Source organism: Panthera onca, chromosome B4 (genome assembly GCF_046562875.1).
Source record: "Panthera onca isolate mPanOnc1 chromosome B4, mPanOnc1 haplotype 2, whole genome shotgun sequence".
NCBI lineage: Eukaryota > Metazoa > Chordata > Mammalia > Carnivora > Felidae > Panthera > Panthera onca.
In genome coordinates this window covers 46,780,153-46,803,683 of record NC_138345.1, presented here as the reverse complement: position 1 = coordinate 46,803,683, position 23,531 = coordinate 46,780,153, and the positions used below count along the sequence as shown (strand labels likewise).

Genomic DNA, 23,531 nt, shown 5'->3' with positions numbered 1-23,531 from the left:
CTGTCCATGAGAGTTCTTGACAAGCTTGTAAAAAGGAACTGGGCTGATGAGGAATGCAAGCAGGGAAGCCCCTAGACTTTTCCTCTTACTCCATGTCTGATGATCACCAAAGAGAAGGGCAAAAACCACTTCAATTGCCCCCCTCTCCTCTGGAAATATCCTCGAAAAATGAGATAATGGTGACAACTGATAGCATCCCTTCTTCTGAGGGGCTGAGGAGGCACAGACAGGAGGCCTATATGACATCATCAGCTGATTTTATCAGAGGCCAGCTCAGGCTTCAAGCTCCACGGACCAGGCGTAAAGTGAGTCACCCAACACCACGAGTTAAGGCAAAGAATCGGGAAGGAGCAACCTGGCAAAATGTGGAAGGGAAGAGGGGAGGTCTCAGGGTAGGCATATTTGTAGAAGACCCTGAAAGCCCCAGGAAGCCAGAACGGCTGGGGACTAGTTGCCTTCCCACACGGAAGTTCTGTTCTAGGTCTTCAACAGCATCCCCAAGGCAGCCAGTTGCCTCTTAGATGCCTACACAGGCTCTGGACAAAACAGTCACCAGTCAGTGCAAACACACACATCAGAGTGAGGGGAACATATCTGAGCACGTCTCCTGCTGCTTCTGGAGAACCAGGTTTGGGTCTGTGCTGTCTGACAGCCCAGTTTGCGAGCCGGAGAACTAAGGCCACCGAGGGAACACATCCGCTAACGTGCTCTGTACAGCAATCCCTCCCGAAAGCCAGTGCAGCTTTGAATGTAGCTGTCCCCTCTGGGCAAGAAGCCACCAATAAAGCCCCATGCCCCTAGGTGAGTGACATCATAATAGTAGCTGTGTGTGCAAAAGCTTGTGTGTCAGGCTTTACTGTGTGCCTAGCTTTGATGTATGCTATCTCATCAGATGCTATAACAACCCCGTGAAGTAGATAAAACTGATCCTGTCACCCCTATTTTAAGAATAAGAAAACTGAAGCTCACAGTGACCCAATGACCTAATCAAGCTCCCACGCTAGGGAGTGTCCGAGTTTACACAGACTTTGGTCCCAATTAATGAAAGGCAATACTTCAAAAAAGAAAGAAGGAGCCTACCCACTCCTCTTTGCTTTGTTTTGGAATTTACTTGTATTTATGCCACTGTGGCTGTGAGCCCCAAGGAAGAGAAGTGTGTGCGCTTTCCTGCACAAGAGGCTCTAAATACCTGGCCAATCAGTAGCGTCTCCCTGCTCACTCCTCCCACACACTACACACAACTCCCCAGAATCACACTGGGTGGAAAAGTTAATAACGATCCCTGCCGCACTCCGACACCAATTAGTACCTAATGTACGGAACACCCACGCAGTCCTCACCAAGCCCTGCAGGGCTTTATGGCCACAGAGAAAATGCTGTCTTTATTCTCAAGGAATTTACAGTCTTAAGAGGAAGTAGGAGAAGATGCATATCAAGTTACGCATGGCATAAAATGCTTCACAAAATGCCAGGATGACTGGGAGTACCCGAAATCTGCACATAGGTGGACGATGTCTCCAGCGGGAGAGCGTCCTTGGGGTCGGGTCACACTTCTACGTCCAAGGCTAATTGCTTGACCAAGCATATTTGCCTTGCTCGTTGTCCTTAGTAAATAAAAATGCACGTGCATACTTTCAAAGGCGTGCTTAGATTTCACAGCCTTGCATTTACTACTACGATAGCTAATACGCTGCACACTTCCCTTTACCTTTTAAATGCCTTTTGTGTCAATTAGGACTATTAATAATAACAGCCTCCATTAAGTAGATGTTTACTCTGTGTCTGGCACTGTTAAATGCTTTGTATTTGCTATCTCATTTAATTTCTTCTAAGACCCTATGAAGTAGCTGTTTTTAGCTTCACTCTTCAGATACAGAAACTGAGGACTAGAGAGTTTTGAATAAACCGACTCAAACTCATGCAGCTTATAAGGAAAAAGTAGATTTGAACCAAGGTCTGTCTAAATCCAAAGCTCCTAAGCTTAGAGTCTTCCATTTTAGCTTTATGACACCTTTATGAAGTAAGTAGGAAAGGTTTTATTAACCCCATTTTAAAGATGAAGAAATGGATTTATCCAGAGTATCAACAACTTACCTAAGAGTTTTGGCACTAATCCTGCAACCCATTCCACTTAACAGTCTATCCCATCGTCTTTCCACGGTATCAGCCACTACATACATGAAGAGGGAAAGCCAGAATATTATAATCAGCCTTGAGACCTATCATAAGCAAGAATGCAATCCATGTGTTTTTTAAATTGTTATTTGCTACATGAGTAGCATCGCATCCAAATGTTAAAAATTCTACCCTTTACCCAGTAGAGAATGCAGGTGGTTTGGACTCTTCAAAGCCAAGCTGGAAATGACCTACATTTGAGAAAACTCATGTCCTGGCCTCTCTCAAAGCCACACGGTGCCAGAGATGGTTGGAACCTTGAGCAGACTCGGTTCAGCGCTTACCACTCGAAACTAGCAGTTACGTTGGAATCGCCAATGATTCAGACTCCAAACTCCCCCGGAATCCCTCCCTGCGAGCCCTGTCTGCTCTCAGTTTGCCTCCAAAGAGAGTCACCTTCTCTGAACTTCCGCCATGTTTGTTAGTCATCCTAGTAAGTTGGGTAAAATGTGCGTTCAGGCTGCGATACTTTCGCTTCCACAGAAACCCTCTGAGAGCTACAGTCCTGCTGTAACTTACCAGAAATTCAAGGGTCGTGATCTATACAGTCATATCCTTGGGTTGCTCATGGATAAAATAATATTAATGAGTCCACCTGACTGCATCACGGGGACTAAATGAGACAATGAACAAAAAAAATCCCATAGCAGAATATGTTGCAAGTAGTCAATAAATACCCAATATTGTATTACATCACATTATACCGTATTATGTTATTAACAATGTAATATCATTATATTATTACTACTCATGAGGAGTTTGAGTATATTGAATTTAATTAAGAAAGTATGACTAATCAGTATAGGCAATTGGCTTTTTTCTTTAAAAAAGTCTGAGTAGGATCCTTTCTCAGCCAAACAATGGTTTAAGAAAGGAAAAGACAAGAGGTAGAATTATTTGTATAGTCAATTTGGATCACGTTGTGCCTGTGATGTCTGAATGGATCAGGGGAAGAAGGCAAGGTTGAGAACCACCTACCTTTCATATATGGGAGGGAGAAGAGGCTTACATGAAGAGCTTGTATTTGGGGGACCTTTGCTCCTTTACTCACAGAATCCCTACGTATTCCATTTTTCTGTTATAAATTAAAAGCAGTAAGGCACAGAGAAGACATGCCTTCCTGCAAGTCTGTGTATGAGCTGGGAGTGAGGATGGAGACTGAAGTGATTTCCATTTCTACCACTGTATTAGTTTCCTAAAACTGCTGTAACAAATTACCACAAACTTGGTGGCTTAAAACGCCAGAAATGTACTGTCGCCGACTTCTAGAGGCCAAAAGTCTGAAAGTTATTCCACCAAGCCAAAAGCAAGGTGTCGGTAGGGTTGCACTCCCTCTGGGGGCTCAGGAGTGCATCCTTCTTTGCCTCTTCCAATTCCTGGCCACCGCCATATTCCTTGGCTTGTGGCCACATCACTCTGGCCTCTGCCTCCACGGCCACATTGCCTTGTCCTCTTCTGTGTGTGCCCAGTCTCCCTCTCACATAATGTTCAAAGTTCATCTAGTAACAACTTTGTCCCATCTCTGGGATTGGCCATTTCTTTGAGGAACTCTTGGTTTTACAGGCCAAGATTTGAATGCTAGTGCTCATTGCTACCGGGGAGCCTTTACTTCTAGGCCCTTTCAGTAGACAAAGCTAGAAAAAATATACATATATTTATGCATATACATACAAACATAATACATAGGTGCATATTATACATATACACACATGCACACATATATGTATAGGTATACATATTTAGGTGTCCATATATATTTATAAATATATATGTATATATATATAAATAATACATATGTGTATATATAATACATATGTATATATGTATATATATAATATATATACAAATATAAAAATATATATATATTTTTTTTTCACACTGATGCCTCTAATTCCAGTCCACCCAATAAGGTTCCTTCTTGCCTTCCCCCATTCCATAGTTTGATGTCACTTTCCCATATGGAAATTCTAGCTGCCAACTGCATTAACCATGTTTCCATTTGCCCAGTGCCACAATACCTCTGAAATGTTTCAAAATTGCTTGACACATCTACCACAAGATTAAGGATATTTACTAAAAGGAGTTCAAGAGGTGGCTGCCATTCTCCTCAACTGAACTTCACCCAAGACAGAAGGTAAATAGTCACGAGTTACTTGGATTTGCTCTGTTCCTTTTTCCCCTTCAGGGTGGTTGTAGTGTTTATATGAAATACAATTGCCTTCAGTTTGTTTCCCGTTTGTGTTCAGTTGTAGGTTTTTCTTTCCCTTCCCATCTTGTTTTAATTTTATTTTTGAATACGTAGAACATTAACATGCTTCCAAAAGTCAAAACGACACAAAAAACATTGTTCTCCGTGAAGTGTCACTCCCTCCTGAATCACTTCCATCCCTGCCCCCCACCAAGTAATCAACTTCATTGTTTTTTGGTTTATCTTCCTGTTTCTTTGGTAACAATAAGCAAATATTTATGTTTTATTTGCCCTTCTTTCTCCCACAAAAGACAGCATGTTCTATATCCTCTTTTGCACTTTCCAGTTTTCCAGTTAATATTTCCTAGAAATCATACTATATCAGTTCATGGAAATCTCCCTCATTTTGGTGTTTTTTTATTTTTATATAGCTGCACAGTACTTCTTGTTTGCATGTATCCATAGTTAATTCAACTAATCTATTTTGGGAGATTCAGGTAGTTTCCAATATTTCATGACTGCAAAGAGCACTGCAATGAATAACTTTGTGCATATATATTTCCATATTGTTGGAGGTGCATCTTCAGGGTAAATTCCTAGAAGTGGGATTTCTGTGGTTAAGGGATAAACACATGTGTAGTTTTGTTCAATGTTGCCAGTTCTCCTCCAAGGGGCTGGTACCATTTTGGATTTCTACTAGCAATGAATGAAAGTGCCTATTTCCCCCCACAGCCTTATCAATAGAGTTATATTGTCAAGGTTTTTAATTTTGCCAGTCTGCCAGATGAGAAATGAGATTCCATTGTTTTTTTTTCCAATATGCACTACTCTGACTATAAATGAAGGTGAACATCTTTTCATATATTTAGGGCCACTTATATGTCTCTTTTCTTGAATTGCCTGTTTCTTAATTTTGCCTGTTTTTTCTAAGGGAATTTTGATCTCTTTTCTCCCTTCATGTCTGAAAAATCTTTATATGTTAGGGAGAGTAGCCTTTTATCTGTCATATGTATTACTCATATTTTCTCCCAGTTTATGATCTGTTTTTTACTTTGTTTATGGTGATTTTTGCCATGGAGAAGGTTTTTGTTGTTTATTTGTTTTTTAATGTAGTCAAACTTATCAATCTTTTCTTATCTAGTATCTGGATTTTTAGCCATAGTCTGAAAGCCTCTTTTTCACCCAGATTATGAAGTAATTTGCCCACACGTTCTTCTGGTACTTGTATAATTTCATTTTTTTTACATTCAGATCTCTTGTCCGTTTAGAGTTTATTCTTGTATATGGCATAAAAATGGATACAATTTACATTTTTCTAAATAGCTAGCCAACTGTGTCCCAATGTCATTTGTTAAAAAGATCATCTTTGCCCCAGTAATTATGGATATCACCTTTATCATATACTGGGTGTCTATATGGAGCTGTGTGTATTTCTGGACTTCCTCTTCTATTCCATTGATCTGTTTGCTAGTTGCATACCAGCACCACATTGTTTTCATTATAGAGGCCTTGCAGCCTGCTTTAGTATCTGTTAGGGTTGGTCTCCCTCAGAGCTCTTTCCTTCCAGTATTTCCTAGCTAGTGTTGTGCGTCTGTTTTCCTAAATGAACTTTAATATCAACTTGTCTTGCTCTTTAAAAATGCTCACCGGTATTTGTATTAGGGTTACATTAAATTTGTAAATTAACTTAGAGAGAACTGACATCTTGATCAAGTTGAAACATGCCAAGAACAAGGCATGGTAATTCCTTTTGTTCAAGTTGTCAATAGGTCATTTCAATCTGGTGTCCTCCCTTAGTCATTTACTTAGGCATCTTAGTTAATACGAAGCTCCCCATTGTACAATCGGATCATACATGCTATACAAGTTCAGAGGAAAGGGAGAGAGGAGACTACTAGAATCACAAGAGAAGGCTCTGGGCTGAATAGAGACTGGAATCACGTGTCCTGAAGGTTGTGTAGGATTTAGGTGGGGTAGCAAAGAAGAGGAGGGAATGCCAGTGAGGGGCACGCAGGCAAAGCTCAGGGGTGGACTGAGGGTGACCTGTCTCACAGGACAGAAAGCCCCCATCCAGACTCTTAGCTGGAATAATGGGAAAGACACCACCTTGCTCTTTAAACCTCAGAGTTACATCTCAGTGTCAATAGCTCCCAGATCCTCGTTATGTATTATTAAAATTGTATTAGTGAACATCAACTAGATTTCCAGATACTGGAATGATAATTTCTGCACATTCTTGCCTTTTCTGGGAATGGTCTAGAGCTGTGTTATCCAAAACAGTAGCTACTGGTCACGTGGTTACCGAGCCCTTAGGTGACTAATGCAACCAAGGAATTGAATCTCTCTTTTTTTTAATAAGGTTTTTTTTTAAGTTTATTTTTATTTATTTTGAGAGAGAGACAGAGAACAAGCAGGGGAGGGTCAGAGAGAGAGCCAGACAGAAAACCAAGCAGGTTCTGAATTGTCAGCGCAGAGCTTGATGCTGGGCTCGAACCCACAAACCATGAGATCATGACCTGAGCCAAAATCAAGGGTCAGACGCTTAACTGACTGAGCCACCCAGGCACCGCTGGAGCTCATTTCATTTTCATCAGTGTCAGCTATTTTTCCATTGAACCCAACTTTATTGCTCTGAGGAGGACTACATTTTATTCTGGTGATACCACCGCATAAGATACCATTGTCGCATCGCAACATGTGTGTCCATTTTACTTTTTTAAATGTGGCTCCTAGAAAATTGTAAATTACATGTATGGCTCATATTATATTTCTCTTTGACGGCACTGGTCTAGAACCTCCCGCCTCAGTGCGGTCAGCAACGTGTGGGAACCATCCCAGGCCTTCAGAATCTGCTGGTTTACAAGGATCCCCAGCAGGGAGCGTGTTCTTCTGCCCAGGAACAGCAGTCCAGGTTTGGATGACTCAGAAGATATCCAGGTCTCTGGCAGGTACCCCAGAGTGGCCCCCCCCATCCTTCTGGGGCTGGCGAGAGTAGGCGGGGGGTGGGCAGCAGAGATATCCCTACCTCCCACTGTGATGTCACAGAGAAAACCTCTTGTGTCAGCCAGCCCCACCCGCCCTGGGCCGCAGGATATCCTTTCCATCTCCGGCAGCCCATCTCACACCACCTCACCCCTCTGCTGGCAAGAGGGGACCTGATTCGTCTTCACACCAGAAACTCATTCCGTGCAACCGATTAAGGCAGAGCCGAAGAGAAACGGAAACACCCTTGCCTCAGAGCTTCAAAAGTGAATGAGCAAACCCTCCCAACTGACTCAAAATGTTTGTCTCACCCAGAAGGTAGGTACCAAGACTTTTTTTTTTTTTCGGTTTTATTTAAATCCAGTTCGTTGACACACAGTGAAATGGTAGTTTCAGGTATACCGTATAGAAATTCAACAGTTCAGTATAACAACACGTCATCACAACAAAATTTTTGAAATCTCATGACTCTCCCCTGCATCATACCCCTTATGGTGGATTTCTAATACAGCTTATAAAAATTCACTGCCTTGTTTCACATGCTCATGGTAAGGAGCTTGAGAACACATTATGGGATTATACAAAACCGGATCAAAATTTGTTACTCAAGCCCCATTTTTATTGATAAACCTGGTGATGTCCATACCTCGGCCTTGGGGTTTTTTTCATCTTCTTCCATTATACTTCCCTTCCTTCCTCCTTTGCCTCTTCATCTTGCTTTTCCTTGCTGCTCCCAGGACAACTTAGAGCCCTCTAGTTCTCCTTTCTTCCCTCCCATCTGTATGATTCCCGCTGCCCAAATCTGGTTCCTGGTAAAAGGCTCAGTGGTAGTGGTAACCACAGAGCTGTGTATCACTCTAACGAAGAAAGAGCAGATTTTAAGTTCTCTGCCAGAAAAAGGTGAGCCATCCCCATGGTCCTGCTGGTAGTGAGCTCTGATCTGGAATCTACTGGAACTAAGGACAGCACAACCTTAGTTGGGCTCTTTCTGGTCTCAGGGAACCTGGGAGTATCTGCAGGGATCCTTGCAGCTCCAGAAAGACCCTCACGGTCGGCAAAAGATGTCTTGGCTTGTTTAGGAGAACTCACATCTGGAAATGACTTGCCTCCCATCTGAGATAGTTGGGAACTGCCATCTTTCCGCTCAAAGGGTTACTAAAAAAGCAAATGTTCATTCTCATACCTCTTGCCTTTCTCAGGAGAGAAAAATGAAGCTTACAATTCGCCAGAGAAATAAAACCCGCACGCACACTCACGCACACAGAGCAATGTGGTGTGCTGTTAATTGGCTGGATATTAGGGATCACAAAAGAAAGGATAGGAACCCAAAGTGAATAGGTCATAAATAGGAGAACCCACAGAAATGGGCAAGAACGCGATAGAAAAAGCCAGACATGGTAAATTTTATTGATTATTGATTTAGGAGAGACAGAGGGGGTATGGAAGTTTGTATATCTGAAGTATAAAACACAATGTGTCGCATCATTCTGTGTACATTTCCATAATCTGTCCTGCGATCCCTGTCTTTTGTTTAAGTGTGTGCGCCTCCCCTTTACGGAGGGGCAGCCTGGGGTTGAAACAAGAGACTTTGAATATTGACTCCACCATTTACTAGCATTGCGGCCTGGAGCAAGTCAAATGCTCCCTCTGGAAACCACCTGTCCTTCAGGCCTATTGTGAGGGTTCAAGGAGATGTTTGTGAGGAGCCTAGCAAGGTGTCCGGAACACCGTAGATTCCCTTCCCCTTCCTCCACACTTTCACGAGGCCTCTTGGTCTTCACGGCGGGACGGTGAAGAACAACTCTCTCCTAATTTACTTCTGAATCACTCAGGTAGGTTGTGTAACTTGGCCGAAATCGTTAGTCCAGCGGTGGGCGGAGTAGTAACGAGAACCCAGAACTACTGAGGCTTCTCGGTGTCCCAGTTTCCCCTCTTGGGCCCACGAAAGGAGGCAAAGACACAGTCTTGCTTTAGAATAGCGGCCAGGGGCCTGAGCCTTTAGGGGAAGGGCGGGGGCTGGGAAACGCCGGACTTTGGGCTCCCCTGCACCCCGAACCTCCTGACCCTCAGGCCTACAGGCCGGGGAGTGACGAGATGATCGGATGACCCGGGCGGCGCAGGAGCCGCCGCCGGCCAGCAGGCCAGCCCTGGGCACCACGTGGCGGCGGCCCGGCCTCCCTCCCGCCAGCTCTCGCCGGCTCCTGGTCTCGGGAGGCCCCGGGCCGCGGCTGTCAGCGGACGCAGGAGCCTGGAGAGGAAGACCGGCCCCAGTCCCCGGCCCCAGTCCCCGGCCCCAGTCCCCGGCCCCACCCGCTCGCGTCCCCAGCGCTCAGCCGCTAGGGCGGGGCCTCGCCAAACAATTCAAAACACGCTCGGGGCGCGTCGCCATGGCAACGCGCGCCCGCTGCTAGGCGACCGGGGAGCCATAGTAAACCGGGGGCGGAGGTGTTACTCATGGAGGGAGGGGGGCTAAGGGAGTCGGCGGGGACTCGGCGGGGCTCGGACACCGCGACTGCAGGGGGGAGGGAGAGCAGAAAAGTAGGGACGAGGGGGGCGCGCGCGGAGTGCAAATGGGGCGGCCCTGCTCCGGGCCCTGAGCATCCCTGGGGAGACCGCTCCCCTTCGGCGCCCCTTCCCGCCCCGCGGTCCCCAAGAGCCCCCAGCCCCGGCAGGCCCCGAGGGCTCGGTCACCCGCGCGTGAGCGATTGCCCCACAGGATGTGCAGATGTGGCTGCCGCTCTGATTCACTCCAGCTGCTTAGGGCATGGAAGAAAGGCCGCTTCCTCTCCTGGAAATGACTGCATTAGCAAAAGCCCTCTAACAATTCCACCAACAACGGAAAGGGAAAGGCGACAGAGGAGAGGCCCCCAAATGCTATTCTTCAGTCCTTCCCACTGGGCATAAGTAGAAGCGTTCCCAGAACTCAACTGGGGACCCATGTTAGAAAGGAGTCGTATTTATTCTACACGCCCCTATTCTGGGGCCATGCGGACCCTAAACACTTGCGGGTGAGGTTAACCTGAGGCTGAGAAATCCCACAGCTAAGGGTCCTATGTTAATATTTTGGACATTCGGCATGGGCACTTTGGTGACATGACTCTTCCCTTCTGGGCTGGGAGGCCTATCAAAATGTCCTGCGTGAAGACATTCCTCGTTTTATCAGTGATTCTGTGAGCTGTGGAGCTGTGAAATCTCAGATGACTCAAGATATGTCATCCGAATGGGTTCCAATCACTAGGGAATCACAGAGCTTGGGAAAGGACATGGCATTTCCAATCCGTCACTGGCTTTTAAGCAATCTGTTTGTACCCTGCTATCTGTGAACCAAAGATAATACTCGTTCGTGAGATCACTGCTGTTTTCTGGGCTTTGCTCATCAAAAAGCAGGAATGTTTCCACAGGTGGGAGGAAATGTATTGGCAGAGGATCTGTTCAGTGAAACTGTGGGTGCATCTGTGTAGAAAGGCACAGGGTGTGTCTGTGGACCTGTGGACCTTCTACCTTCTCACTGTTCTCCTGTATGGGAATCAGGAAGATTTGCGCGTCCCTTAACAATAAAAGACTGTTTGGGACACTTTTCTTTATTCACATGTGCTCTTCACCCATAGGCTTCCTCATTGTATTCTGAGCCTGGTTTCCATTACAAACCTCATTCACTGATTCCCGGATGTTAGAAAGTGCTGGGCGCTGAGGATCAACAATGAATAAAACACAGCTGCTCCTGTATCTAGCGACTTAAAGTCAAGTGAGCATGTTATGAGCTGCCTGAGAGGCACACGGTAGAACATGCAGGAACAAAGAACAGGGGCATGTAGATCGGAGCCAGCGACAGGAGAAACATTTCGCATTCCGCTCCAGCTTTTTGTCTGCTGAGTAACAGAAAGGGATTAGTTAATGGGTCATGGGTCAGATACTCTGACTCCTGGGCAAAGGACAGAGATACTACTGCTAGGGAGGGCAAATGAACCTACCCTGGGAGAAGAGGCCACTATTGATAATGGGGCGGGGGGGACAGACAAGAAGGGATTTGCCACGAGGCTTTGCCTTAGGGAAGTGGTATGCTATGCAATTTTCTCTGGCTCAGCATTCTTACCCATTGTTTTAATCATGTCTAATGGACACTGTATTCACAAAACAATAAAGTGGATTCCTGTTTACAGAGTTTGTGTGGGTGTCCCCAAACCATTGTTTCCCTTTGTGTGTACTTAATAAATATGGTTTCGTACAGTGCAGGGAACAGGGACTGAGGACCTTAGCAAGTATAGGTTAGTCCCAACCCTTGGTTTGGTGATGTCATAAATGCTGAGTCACCTATACATCCCCATGGGGAATCGTCCTGACATGGTAACAGTCCAACATACCAAAGTTAAATACTGTTTTGGGATGTGGAATCTTTGTGTCTGTCCTGAGTCATGAGCTTCTGAGCCCAACCTAATTATAGTCATGGTGCATTGACTAGCAATGACTTTTTCTGTTCTAAGAGAGGAAAGAGAAGAAAAAAATATTAACATGCCTAAATTATAATGAAAGGAAGTGAGTGGGATGCCAGACAGAGAAACTCATGGTTCATCAAAAAGGGGAAATTAGACATTGTGGCATAGGGTCCTCGGGGAGGGAGGGTGTCCTCCCTGGATGGATCACAGCTAGTAGCCAGCCAGCCCAGCCATGCAAAGAGCCAGGCTTCGAAGGGGTGGATTCAGGCTTTGGGGAGGCCTAAAATAATGTAACTTTGGAGGCTCTCTTTAAGAAGAATCATACAAAATGAGGAGTATGTAACGGTCTGGGAAAGGGGCTGAGTTAGCAGAAGACCCCAAAGCCAAAGTGTCCCTGGCTTCACTCAGTCTACCTCTAGGCCTCCTCACATAACCTCCAGCCTGTGCCGCTCCCATCCCCTTTCCCTTGGAGAAGGCACATTTAATGCTATGAGGGCAGAGGGGGTGCGGTTTCTGAGCAGAGGCAATAAAAACCAAAGACATCAGACTGTGCCAAACAGTGACTCAAGCGGGGTATGAGAAGTGTCTGCAAGTATTTGAAGGGTGTAAGCACAGAGCAGGGAAAAGAATTGTTCACTGTTCTGGGGTGGAAAAGGGAATGAGGATACGATTCGATAAAGAAAAATGTGCACAAAACTCATCAGGAAACATTGGCGAACTCTATTTTCTGACACCGTGGAGTTGTATGTCCCATGGGAAGTATTTGAGGATCTATTGAGTCACTGGAACTGGAACTGGCCACACACACACAAAAAAAAGTGTGCTACAGGAAATAATCCTGCGAGATGTCCTCGAGGGAGCGGCTGGATACTCCCAGAGTTCTTTCCGAGCCCTGAATTCCAAAAGGCTGACACATGGCATTGTATAGATTAGTGAGTGGGGAGGAGGCCAAAGGAAGAAAAAAGAGCCATCCCCCCGCAGGGAGGGACAACCACCTGCACCCCCCTGACTGGAGTTCAGGACGGAAGAGGAAAAATATGAGGAGACAGTGCCACCCAGCGTCAGGACAAAAGCTGTAGCCAGTTGAAACGTGAAAAGTGACCACAAAATTCCTCCTCCCTTCTCCCAGAGAGAGAGCTCTGCCACAATGAATTAAGGGTCCTTTGGGTGAAACGGAGAATCAACGCCTGGGCATAAGCACATGCGTGTCAAATGTGCTGTTACATCAGTCCTAGAAGAGTAGGAAGCAAGATCCAGAGACACCCATCTGGCTACAATCTGGATTAATTCTGTCAGAGGGGAGCGGGCCTTTGAGTCCCCAAACTAACTGTACAAATACACAACGGGAAAACCATGGCTTGGTTGGTGGCAAATCTGGAAGAGGTGGGGGAGGGCCGGGGTAGAACACGAAGGGTTTCATTAAACCTAAGCCCAAAAAGGAATCAAACAGGTATTACTTCATGGTACATTCATTCCCTGGCTGTATATTTTCCAGTCTGTTCGGCCTTTTCCTCGTTGTAAGGCTGAAGTGGCAACTTCCAAGCTCTTTACCTGAGGAACCAGAAACCAGAAGTCCATCCCTGGGTATATACGAAGAGTTTTCTACAATTGCACATTCCTGGACCTCACTCAGCCTTACTGTGGAATCTCAGGATGGGGCCCAGGAACCTGAGTATCTTTCAGTTTTCTGATGCTCAGAGGTTGTTCTGATGCTCAGGCAGAATTGAGAACCTCTGCTCTCCAATTAAAGAGTGGCCTTTTGAGGACAGGACGATCAAGCCAACTAACATGAACCACAGAAAGCATTACGAGAGGGGTGCAGTATGGAAGGACAGAGAGGAGGGGGTTGTTCTTTGAGAGAAAAGAAACATTTTCCAAGAATGAGTGGCCTTAACACTACTCTTGATAAGAGGCAGATCGGGGCACCTGGGTGGCTCCGTTGGTTAAGCGTCCGACTTCAGCTCAGGTCACGATCTCGCGGTCCGTGAGTTCGAGCCCCGCCTAGGGCTCTGGGCTGATGGCTCAGAGCCTGGAGCCTGCTTCCGATTCTGTGTCTCCCTCTCTCTCTGCCCCTCCCCCATTCATGCTCTGTCTCTCTCTGTCCCAAAAATAAATAAACGTTAAAAAAAAATTTTTTTTTAAATAAAAAAATTAAAAATAAAAAAAATAAAAAATAAAAAGAGGCAGATCGCCAGATAAAAAGGGACTGAGGACATTCCAGGTAGAAAAAAGAGCGCCTGCAAAGGCACCCAGGACAAAAAAAATGTGTGGCATCGGGGATTTGGAGAATCAAAAGCGGCTGCAGAACGAGCTCCATCCTTGCTATCCCAATTAATTGGTACAATTTTTGAGGACGGAAAGAATTCCTGGTTCTCAGGTGGCTGGCCGCAAGAAGCTATGCAATCCACCCCTTACTGATTTGTCAAGTTACTTTTTTAAAGTCTTAGAAACACTTTTTAAAAAAATAAACATTCTTCTTCCTATGCCCTGTAATATTTTCTGTGACTGCCATAAAATCAAGCCCAGTCCCACCAGCTACCGAGGGAACGGCAGTCAGATGGAAACTGAATCTTCACTTACTTTTTAAAGACCCGTCCCTCTGAGAATGCAGGTCCTTGCTTCTTTGTGCTTAATCCTGGATCCCTATTGGCAAGCTCTCCCATGTAATCTTCCAGAACAGCTGGGCCATGATTGCGTTGTCAATTATTAAATGCCCACGTTCCCTGCAAGGCAGCGGTTTAATCAAGAGGCACTCCAAAAAAATAGGAGGTAGAGGAGGAGGGAGGGGCCGGGAGGTGGGAGGGTGGGAAGGCAGTTTCATTCTGTCAACATTAAACCAAAGGGACTTGGGGCACAGATGGCATCCGTGGTCCTTCAGACAAGCAGCAAGTCGCTGACCATGGCCAAGGTAACCCAGCTTCCCGTTCTTATTGCTCAGAACGTACATTCCATGGTTATTTTGCACCTGATTTAGAGGTGTGTCTGTCTCATCAATGTGTTGTCTATGTTAATTCTGAGTTTTTCTGTTAACCTCCGTCGATGGAAGAATTAGTGACGTTTTGGCACCTATGCACTTCCAATTGGTCTGAGCCAGAGTGTCAAGGGAAGCCACTCTCTGCCCCTTTTCTCAAGAGTAGAGAGTCACCTTGGCGCGGGACTTGTCAGCATATGCAAAGATAAAATTTTCTTATGGCTGCTACCCCTTCATGATGACCTTAAAGAGACCATTGCAAAATTAGACTTGGCCTTCCAATGCAAGAGGTACCTGAATCCTGGAGAGAAAAGGCCATGTTTAGAGGAGAAATAAAATACAGGATGAAGGGCGCAGTACTGTAAGTGTTGAAGATGATTCTCGAAAAGGCTCTTGAATGAATTCCCATTCAATAATCAAAATAATTCTTGAATGAGTCTCCTTGCGTCCGTCCTTGGTAGGACACTCCTTCTAGAAGCAGCTTCTTTGAGCTTTACTCCAAGCTGTAGTTCACCCTTTGTCTCTCAACTCACTGCTTCCTTAAATTGGTTATCACCTTGGTGCTGCAAAGTGGTCATACCATGGTGTGGGGTTCATTATCCTTATCTGGCAACAGTCTGCAGAATAACTTACAAATACGTGTAACTGGAAATGGATTGAGGGTAAAGAAAAAAATCTGATGTGATAGTAGTCAAATCTCCAAGCCATAAAGTTGCTGAAAATATAGAATTGCCTAAATCATTAGCTCAGTCTGTATACAGAATGATTAATGAAGATGTTTCATCTGGAAGTCCATTGCCTGTTCAAGCAATGGATATGAAAATAATTAGAAAGAGTATACCAATAGATTTCAGAACTAAAAACAAGATGAAAGCATTCTTTTGGGGGGACAGGGGCAATATGTGACTTCCATACCTGGTAATATAAGATCTTTCTTCATTCCTGATGCTGTGGTTTTCAGTCTTTACCAAGGTCACCCAGAGTCTTGCACAGACTGACAATTCTTGGGGGATTTAATTTGTTGAGTGCTTTTTTAAAAAAATCATATTAGCAGATTGCTTTCCAGAAGTCGTTTTATCATGTATTTTATGTATTGATTTTTATATGCATATGAACCTTATATATTTCTTATTGCCATAAATAATCTGTCCTTTATCTGTGGTATGCACTGTTTTAGTCCCTGGAAATTCTGAAGAACAAACTGTTATATTTCTAAGATAAAGTTCTCTGTTAAATGTAGAAAATGTTAAGCTGGAGATGATGAGGCAGATTTATGAACCTGTCCCATTTAGCTATGGTTTTATTTACGTTTCTTAAGCTAAGAAGATTTAGGTCTGATTAATTCTGATATGAGAGATCCCCCGGAAAGCTCAAGATGGTTTACTTAAGAAGCGTCTGTCAGCAACTAAATATGGGCTTCTTTTCTGTTCCGTATGTATTAATGTAACAGTATAAACAGCTCCATAACACAAAAGTGCAAGACCGGTCAGATTTCTTTATTTTCTAAAGTTCAGTCTGGCTCCGAGCCACCACTCATCAGGGTTGAAATATCTACTATTAGTCATTTTTCAGCTGGCTCTCCTCTTAGGCTAAAAATGAGGAGGAGGTCAGGGGCTCCGGCCAGAGCCACACGGGCCACAGATCTTTCTGCGGCCACACACTGTCCCCGCTGTGAGGCAGGCACCACTGCTGCCTCAAGCAGTGGAGATGCCCCTCCAGTTCCTCCCCAGTGGCCAAGGGCATCCTCCCTGTGGCTCCATGACCATGACACTTGGTGTTCAGTCTCCACGGGCACCACCCGGATACCTCCCATTTGAGATTCTGTCATCTCTGTGGCAGTGTGTGAAAGCCGGACCCAGATCACCATCTCTCAGAACCTATAGCCCCATCTCCTCTCCCGGGGTCTCAACAACCCCGCGTCCCAGTTGGTCCGCTGCCTTCTTTAATCCTGAAGGCCCTAATCCTTGCTCCCCGCCCCCTGACTGGGGTGAGCCACTTTAATGTTTATCAAGACAATATATCCCCCTTTCCTCTCCACTCAGAGGAATCTGTCAGGCAGAGAAGAGGGCAGCAAAAACTTCTGCTGTTACAATAACAAATACCTCAGCCCATCAGGACTACTACGTTCCAGTGAAGACAAGATCAAAACAATTCTCAGCAAGAGCATTAGAGTGACCACAATTCTTTTACTCAGCTTGAGATAGACTAGCTCAGTGGCTTAATCGCATTCTGACTGAGGTTATTATCTGATCCTTATTCAGATCATCCTCAGTAAACATGTTCGTGTAATAAGGTCCAGCTTAAACAAACAGCATCGCCACGGTGTCTACTCCGGGCCACTGCTAAAGCTGAGCCTCCACACGGCTCCTTGGAGAGAGCCCCCGGGGCGGGCTGTGCCTGGCACAGGGGAGGGGCATGGCTTGAGCCCAGCGAGCCTCAGGATCGGGCACCCTGTCCAGATCTCCGAGGGGGCTCTGCAATCAGCTTCTCCGCTCCTGTTGGTCTGTTACAGGTGGAACTCTCGCAGGGCTTCTATGGCCAACGGGCATTCCTATCTGCCATCCTCAACATGCTATCACTCAGCCTCTCCACAGTATCCCTGCTCAGCAACTACTGGTTTGTGGGCACACAGAAGGTGCCCAAGCCCGTGTGCGGAAAAGGTCTGGCAGCCAAATGCTTTGACGTGCCGGTGCCCTTGGATGGGAGCAGCACCAACAACACATCATCCCAGGAGGTGGTGCAATACAGCTGGGAGGCTGGGGATGACCGCTTCTCCTTCCATACCTTCTGGAGTGGCATGTGGCTATCCTGTGAGGAAAGCGTGGAAGAACCAGGTGGGCTCCTCACCCAGGGGACCTTACGCAGCCAAAGAACCAGGGGGCAGTGGCACTCGCCATCCCCGGCTGGGCCCCACCCCCGGACTCGGCATCTCCCACTTCTGTGTTGTGTCCCTTCTCCTCGGACTCCCTTTTTCTTTCTTTGAAGTTTTATTTATTTTTGAGAGACAGAGAGAGAGCGAGCCCACGTGAGCTAGGGAGGGGAGGGGCAGAGAGAGAAGGGAGAGAGAGGGGCGGAGAGAGAGAATTCCAAGCAGGCTCCCCGCCGCCAGCACAGAGCCCCAAACCCACGAACTGTGAGATCATGACCTGAGCAGAGACCAAGAGTCTGACGCGTAACCAGCTGAGCCACCCAGGCGCCCCAGGACTCCCTTTTAATAGGGTCAAAGGCCATCTGGATTTTCCCCTCCTGACTGTCTCGTAGACCCTCTGGTTTAAAATAGCATTACCCTTAAAGGGTTTCATTTAGACTTGTAACATCATGAGAATTCCCACTCTAGTGAGTTAGGATTGCCGTTTGGAGACCCAAGGGAGGAGAGATGATTCTTCTAGAAAAAGCCCTGGCTCTGCCTACCTGTGACCTTATATGAGCAGCTTCCTCTCTACAGACCTTGATTTTCTCACAGGTGAGATGAAAGGATCAGAGTAGGTTACCTGTACAGCCCCTTCCTCCCCGCCCCCAAAAGGGTTTTTTCCTTCTAAGTATTCTCATTATAATTTACCAGGTCAGGGAACTGAAGCCCAAAAGGAGTAACTAGACCCTGTAAGGGTGCCCTCGACCCTCCCAGGTCTCCTGCCACTCAGCGCATACTGGCAGAGCGGTGCCCTGTCATTGTGCATTCCTTCACTTGTGGGTCTCGGTCAGGAGCAGTTGGCCTAAGGACACCCCCCTCCCCCCTGCGCAAAGCATTCAGAGGTCACTTGCTAGTGAAGTTTCTCTAAAGCCCAGAATTGTGTACAATTAACCACATGCTATTTCTCCCAATTTGGGCTAAGGGAAAAAGGAGATGGAAGAGAAATATAAATGCGTGTATATTTAGATTTAGTATGAACGTCCCGCTTAGCACTCCTCCAACCCCAGTCCCGGAAACAATCGAGAGCCATTCAGACCAGTGGTACAGCGGCAGCAAAAGGTTGACACTAGGATTGTGAACCCTTCCTGGCACGAGAAATGGGGACGTTTCCCCGCGGAAGCTCTCTCAGCGATGTTCTTGTCTTCACTGTCTGGAATCGGGACGGGGCGGGGCGCGGGGGGGGAATTAATCCTGAGGAATTCTAGCCTATGCCATTGCCTGCCTACTGTATGCAGGCAGGCACTGGTCTGAACGGGTGGAGCTGCACCAGGTGGGAGACTGGGGGCAAAGTTTTCATCCCTCCCTGACGTCAGGCCTCGTCTGTGTTTCAGGGGAGAGGTGCCGAAGTTTCATTGAACTCACGCCACCAACCGAGAGAGGTGAGAAAGGACTACTGGAGTTTGCCACGTTGCAAGGCCCATGTCACCCCACTCTCCGATTTGGAGGGAAGCGGTTGATGGAGAAGGCTTTCCTCCCCCACCCTCCCCCGGGGCTTGTGGCAAGTATGTGGGTTTGATAACAAATTTAGTTGCCGTTGACTCAGGCCTCTCTGGCCCAACTGTGCTCTGCATTGTACTGTCATCTCCTTTTCTCTTCTTCTGAGCCCCACAGGCTGACACGCATTGCTTCCAGAGTTGACGCTCATTCATATTCAGGAATGCAGAACAGGAACAGCAGGAACAAATAAAGTTCACAAATAGAAAACCGCTTCCAACCAACCTCTCTAACTTCCTCTTATTGCCTAGTAACCATGTTGAAAAGCTTAGAGGGTTTTTCCCTCCCATATATACATATAAATATATTTTTTTCTATATATATATTTTTAGTGGAATGGAATGAAAAAGGGGAGGGAGGGAGAAAGAAACAAAATTGATCGTTCCAAATTCAATAAGGAGAAAATGACCCATAGCAGTCATGCCCCTGGAAGATTTTATGACCATTAGATGGTTTCTTCTGGAATCTCCCTAACGGTGTTTCCAGCCAATCAAGTTTACTTGATTATATATCAGGTAGTGAGCAGAGAGAGCCGAGGGGCTGACAGCAAAGGACCCAAATTGGAGGAAGCTCCCAAGCAGGTTCCGGCTCTGTCTCATTCTCCCCTTCTCTGACTCCGCAAGGCTTTTCCCTTCTGATAGTCATCATTTGTACCACGTTCAGTTATTTAACTGCCTGGGTGAGGGCTCTTCTTCTTCTGGTTTGTGACAGAGATCCTATGGTTATCAATGGGAGCCCAGTTCTCCTCCATTGGACTTGAATTCGTCAGCTTCCTCCTGCTACTGATGGACCTGCTGTTCACTGGGAACCCGGGCTGCGGGCTCAAGCTGAGCGCCTTTGCGGCAATCTCCTCCGTCCTGTCAGGTGCGTGCCTCCCGGGCTGGAGGGGGTGGGTGTCCTGGCCACCTTTGAGGCACCCCCGGAGGGTGTGTGTGTCTGCAGGGAGGGCAGGAACGGGGTGCCCACAGGCGGTATAAAGAATGGATGTTGCAGGCATGTTTAAGTTGAAATGAAATTTTGTATTAGAGCATTATGTACTCTGCAAAATGATTTATCTCTAGGTTCTTTTTACTTGCAAGCTTTCCCAGTATGTGAAATATGGTTTGGTTTGCTTTTCAGTTGTACATATACACACACAGCTTTTCAAGACTCTTTTGTATCAAGTAAGAGAAAGAGATGCTGATATCTATCTTACATCTTATATCTGCAGATATAAGACAGATCAGGAATAAAGCTCACGTACAGGGCCTGGGTAGGAAGAAGTAAAAGCCCCAAATGCAGCATTGATGCAGAAACTTTTCCCATAACCCTACACCTAAAGCCTGGGGCAGCCTATTGGAAAGCTATGCGTTCAAGGAGAGGCCCCCATTGCAGATGAGTCTCCCTGGGAATGTGGTGGCAGCTGGGTAATGGAACTTCTCAACCTAGGCTGCACCTGATGCAAAACAAGGCGGTTGCTCCAAACTCCTATTCCCTGTAGACGGCAATGCCAGTGTCTCTCTAAAGGCGCTGCCTTCCTGTTCCCTCTGTAGGCCTTCTGGGGATGGTGGCCCATATGATGTATTCACAAGTCTTCCAGGCAACGGTCAACGTGGGTCCAGAAGACTGGAGGCCACATGCTTGGAATTATGGCTGGGCCTTCTAGTAAGTGCTTACCGTCTCCTGAGCCTTTTACCCCCTCCTCGGCCAACCTGCATTAGATGTTCTGCCCTTAAGCAGGTGCTTGCTCCGTGTCATCCTATCTTCTCTTCATCCTTCATCCCTCATCAGGGGTCTGTGGACCAGCGGGCTGGCCCATGAGGTCACATCTATTCTTTCCCCACCTCCTGGGGAGCTATGGAAGGGATTCTGTTTTTCCGATGATACGGTGGTAGCAGTTGCTTCTTCGCCTAATACACATGTTGCTTTGGGAAACGAGACTGGTTTTATGTGACTTACGGAAGCGATGCTCCATGTTTTATGTATTTTGTGGCTCAAGGTATTGGAGGACAGAGCAACGAAGAAATAGCCTTGAGATTTGGTTGGAATCCCATGGGCTGTGAATGGCTGACTCTTCTCCTGTAATGAAGAGTAACTTCCTCCTCCTTCCATTCTTATCCCACCAAACTGTGTGAGAAATAAAACCTCCCCTGCTGGTCATTCCCTAACCCTTAAAGAATGAAGGGGCCAGTTGTTTTCGATTTCTCTTGAGGAGAAGCAGCCACCGTGACAAAATAAACACCAAGTAAACATTCCCTTTAAGAGTTCCTCACCTTCTCCCTTGAGGAACATGCTGTCTCGGCTGCCCAGGTGCCAGCTTGGAGTTGCCCTACTGTCTGGGATTAAGTGTGAAGTACTTTCATCGTGCTGAAAAGACACGGTGCTGGGCTCAAGGAGGCGATATGGAAGCCCATCCATGTCTGTTAGGAGATCCTATCCCCTTTTCTCATGATAGGAAACAGGCCATTTGATTCAGGCATCTTTGGCCTAATCCACCAGCCACCAGAACTTATTTTCCAGACACATGGTTTTGCACCTTGTGTCTATCTTTAAGCCATTCTTGGCATCAACATCTGCGGGGCTCAGACTACAAAACTCCCATCAGAAGCATTGCCAACCTGAGCCCACTGAGTCTGTCAGAGGCAGCAGATAGGAACACACTGTGCCAGTGTGTGGCCTGGCTTTAACCATCACTTGACCTCCTGAAATTCCTCGCTAACCTCACACAACTTCCTGTTTCCTGGGCTTCCCAGAATCATGGGGAGATTTAGGGGTTGACTTTCCAAGTTTTTAGGAATGTGTTTGATACAGTTCCCTGGTGGGTTTTTTTTTTTTTTTTCCTTGTCAAATCCATCCAGCTTCTCTTAAATCTCCGGCTTCTCTTCCATCCATTATAAACTCCCTTAAGCCAAGAACCACACTGTTTTCATAATAGGCAAATTCCACTATTACAACCTATAATACCTCCAGATTTGTAGTGAGTATTTCGTGAACGACTCTGAGAGGCTCAATTTGTGAACCCTAAGAATGCTAATCTCAAAACGAAGAAGGCAGAGGAATGATCACTCTCAGCATCTGATCTGAACAAAGGAAAATCTTTGGCAGGGTGTGGGGGGTGCTGAGGGGGTGCGTTGGGCTGCATCCACTCTACACGGCTGAGCTACAGGTTTGTGGAATCTCGGGAGATTACAAGGGTATCTGCAGCTTGGGAAGCAGTAGTCCAGAAAACTGTGTGTGTGTGTGTGTGTGTGTGTGTGTGTGTGCGTGCTATGTGTGTTTACATATGTATATAAAACAGGCACACTGGGAATAAAGGAGCTCAGCACTGACAACGGATCAATCCAGTGAAAACGAATCTGTTAAACTCCTAGTCTGACTCTTAACACTACTGACTACAAGAGTCATTCCCTTGGACTACAAAACGTTCAGAACGTATCCTACTAAGACAGACCAAATTAAGGCCTCGTGCCCATGGTTCTTGACCTACAACGTAGTGGAGGGAGCACACGCAGGTCCCTAAACCCTGAGGGGCATCGGCCTAGTTTGCTGGTAGGAAGGAATCATGGTATTTTCCCTGAAACCTGTAAGGAGGTCAGGTTCTTACTGCCCAATTTTTTTGTTCATCCCTAGCACGGCCTGGGTTTCCTTCACCTGCTGCATGGCATCGGCTGTCACCACCTTCAACACATACACCAAGCTGGTGCTGGAGTTCAAGTGTAAGCACAGTAAGAGCTTCAAAGGAAACCCGACTTGCCTGCCACATCACCACCAATGTTTCCTCCAGCAGCCATGTGCAGCCCACACAGGGGGTCCTTTGACCAGCTACCACCAGTATCCCAATCAGCCCATCCGCTCTGTCTCTGAAGGAGTTGACTTCTACTCAGAGCTCCGCAACAAGGGATTACAACAAGGACCCAGCCAGGCTCTTAAGGAAGAGGCGGCGGGGTCAGTCGTAGAGGAAGAACAGTGTTAGGAGTAGTGGGGGGTTTAGAGGGCAGGCTGAACCCAACCTTACATGTTCGTTATCAACATGTACATAAGCCAAAGTCTGTGTCTTAAGCATGGTTTTGATGGGTAAGAACAAGAGTATCTTAAAGTACAAGACCAAAGGGGTGTGTGCCCAGGTGCCATCGCTCCCTTTTCCTTTCCCACTCCGTCTCCTGTCTCATTTCACTGTCCCCCTATCTCCCATGTTCAGAATCACCTCCTCTCCTTTAATGATTGCTTGTTATGTGCCAGGTTCTGGGCTAAGCAGCACAGTCCCTGTCCTTTAGGAGTTTATCAGTTTGGTCATCTATCTGGGATTTGGAGGAATGGAGGTGGGCAACTCAACAGGTGATTGTGACTCACCTTTCCACGATGCACTTGAATTTTCCTGGAAGCCTCAGAATGGAAAAC

The 23,531-nt window shown here is 46.4% G+C and overlaps 1 protein-coding gene and 1 long non-coding RNA gene across 4 annotated transcripts; both read left to right on the top strand.

The window, feature by feature from the left end:
- The first annotated feature begins 456 nt into the window (after positions 1-456).
- LOC132660363 (uncharacterized) lies at positions 457-4,303 on the top strand. Its single transcript, XR_009601740.3, has 3 exons — positions 457-801; positions 2,319-2,608; positions 4,183-4,303. It is a non-coding gene; the product is annotated as an uncharacterized LOC132660363 (long non-coding RNA).
- A 3,141-nt stretch (positions 4,304-7,444) lies between these two features.
- GSG1 (germ cell associated 1) lies at positions 7,445-23,179 on the top strand. Of its 3 annotated transcripts, none has more exons than XM_060658325.2 (6): positions 7,445-7,663; positions 17,262-17,583; positions 18,992-19,039; positions 19,866-20,018; positions 20,687-20,798; positions 22,764-23,179. In XM_060658325.2, the coding sequence occupies exons 1-6, from the start codon at positions 7,616-7,618 to the stop codon at positions 23,104-23,106; spliced, it is 1,026 nt and encodes a 341-aa protein (XP_060514308.1). In that variant the 5' UTR covers positions 7,445-7,615; the 3' UTR covers positions 23,107-23,179. The 3 variants fall into 3 exon arrangements, with proteins under 3 accessions (XP_060514308.1, XP_060514307.1, XP_060514306.3); XM_060658324.2 differs by having other exon boundaries at positions 18,992-19,162; XM_060658323.3 differs by having other exon boundaries at positions 18,992-19,162; positions 19,839-20,018.
- The last annotated feature ends 352 nt before the right edge of the window (positions 23,180-23,531 follow it).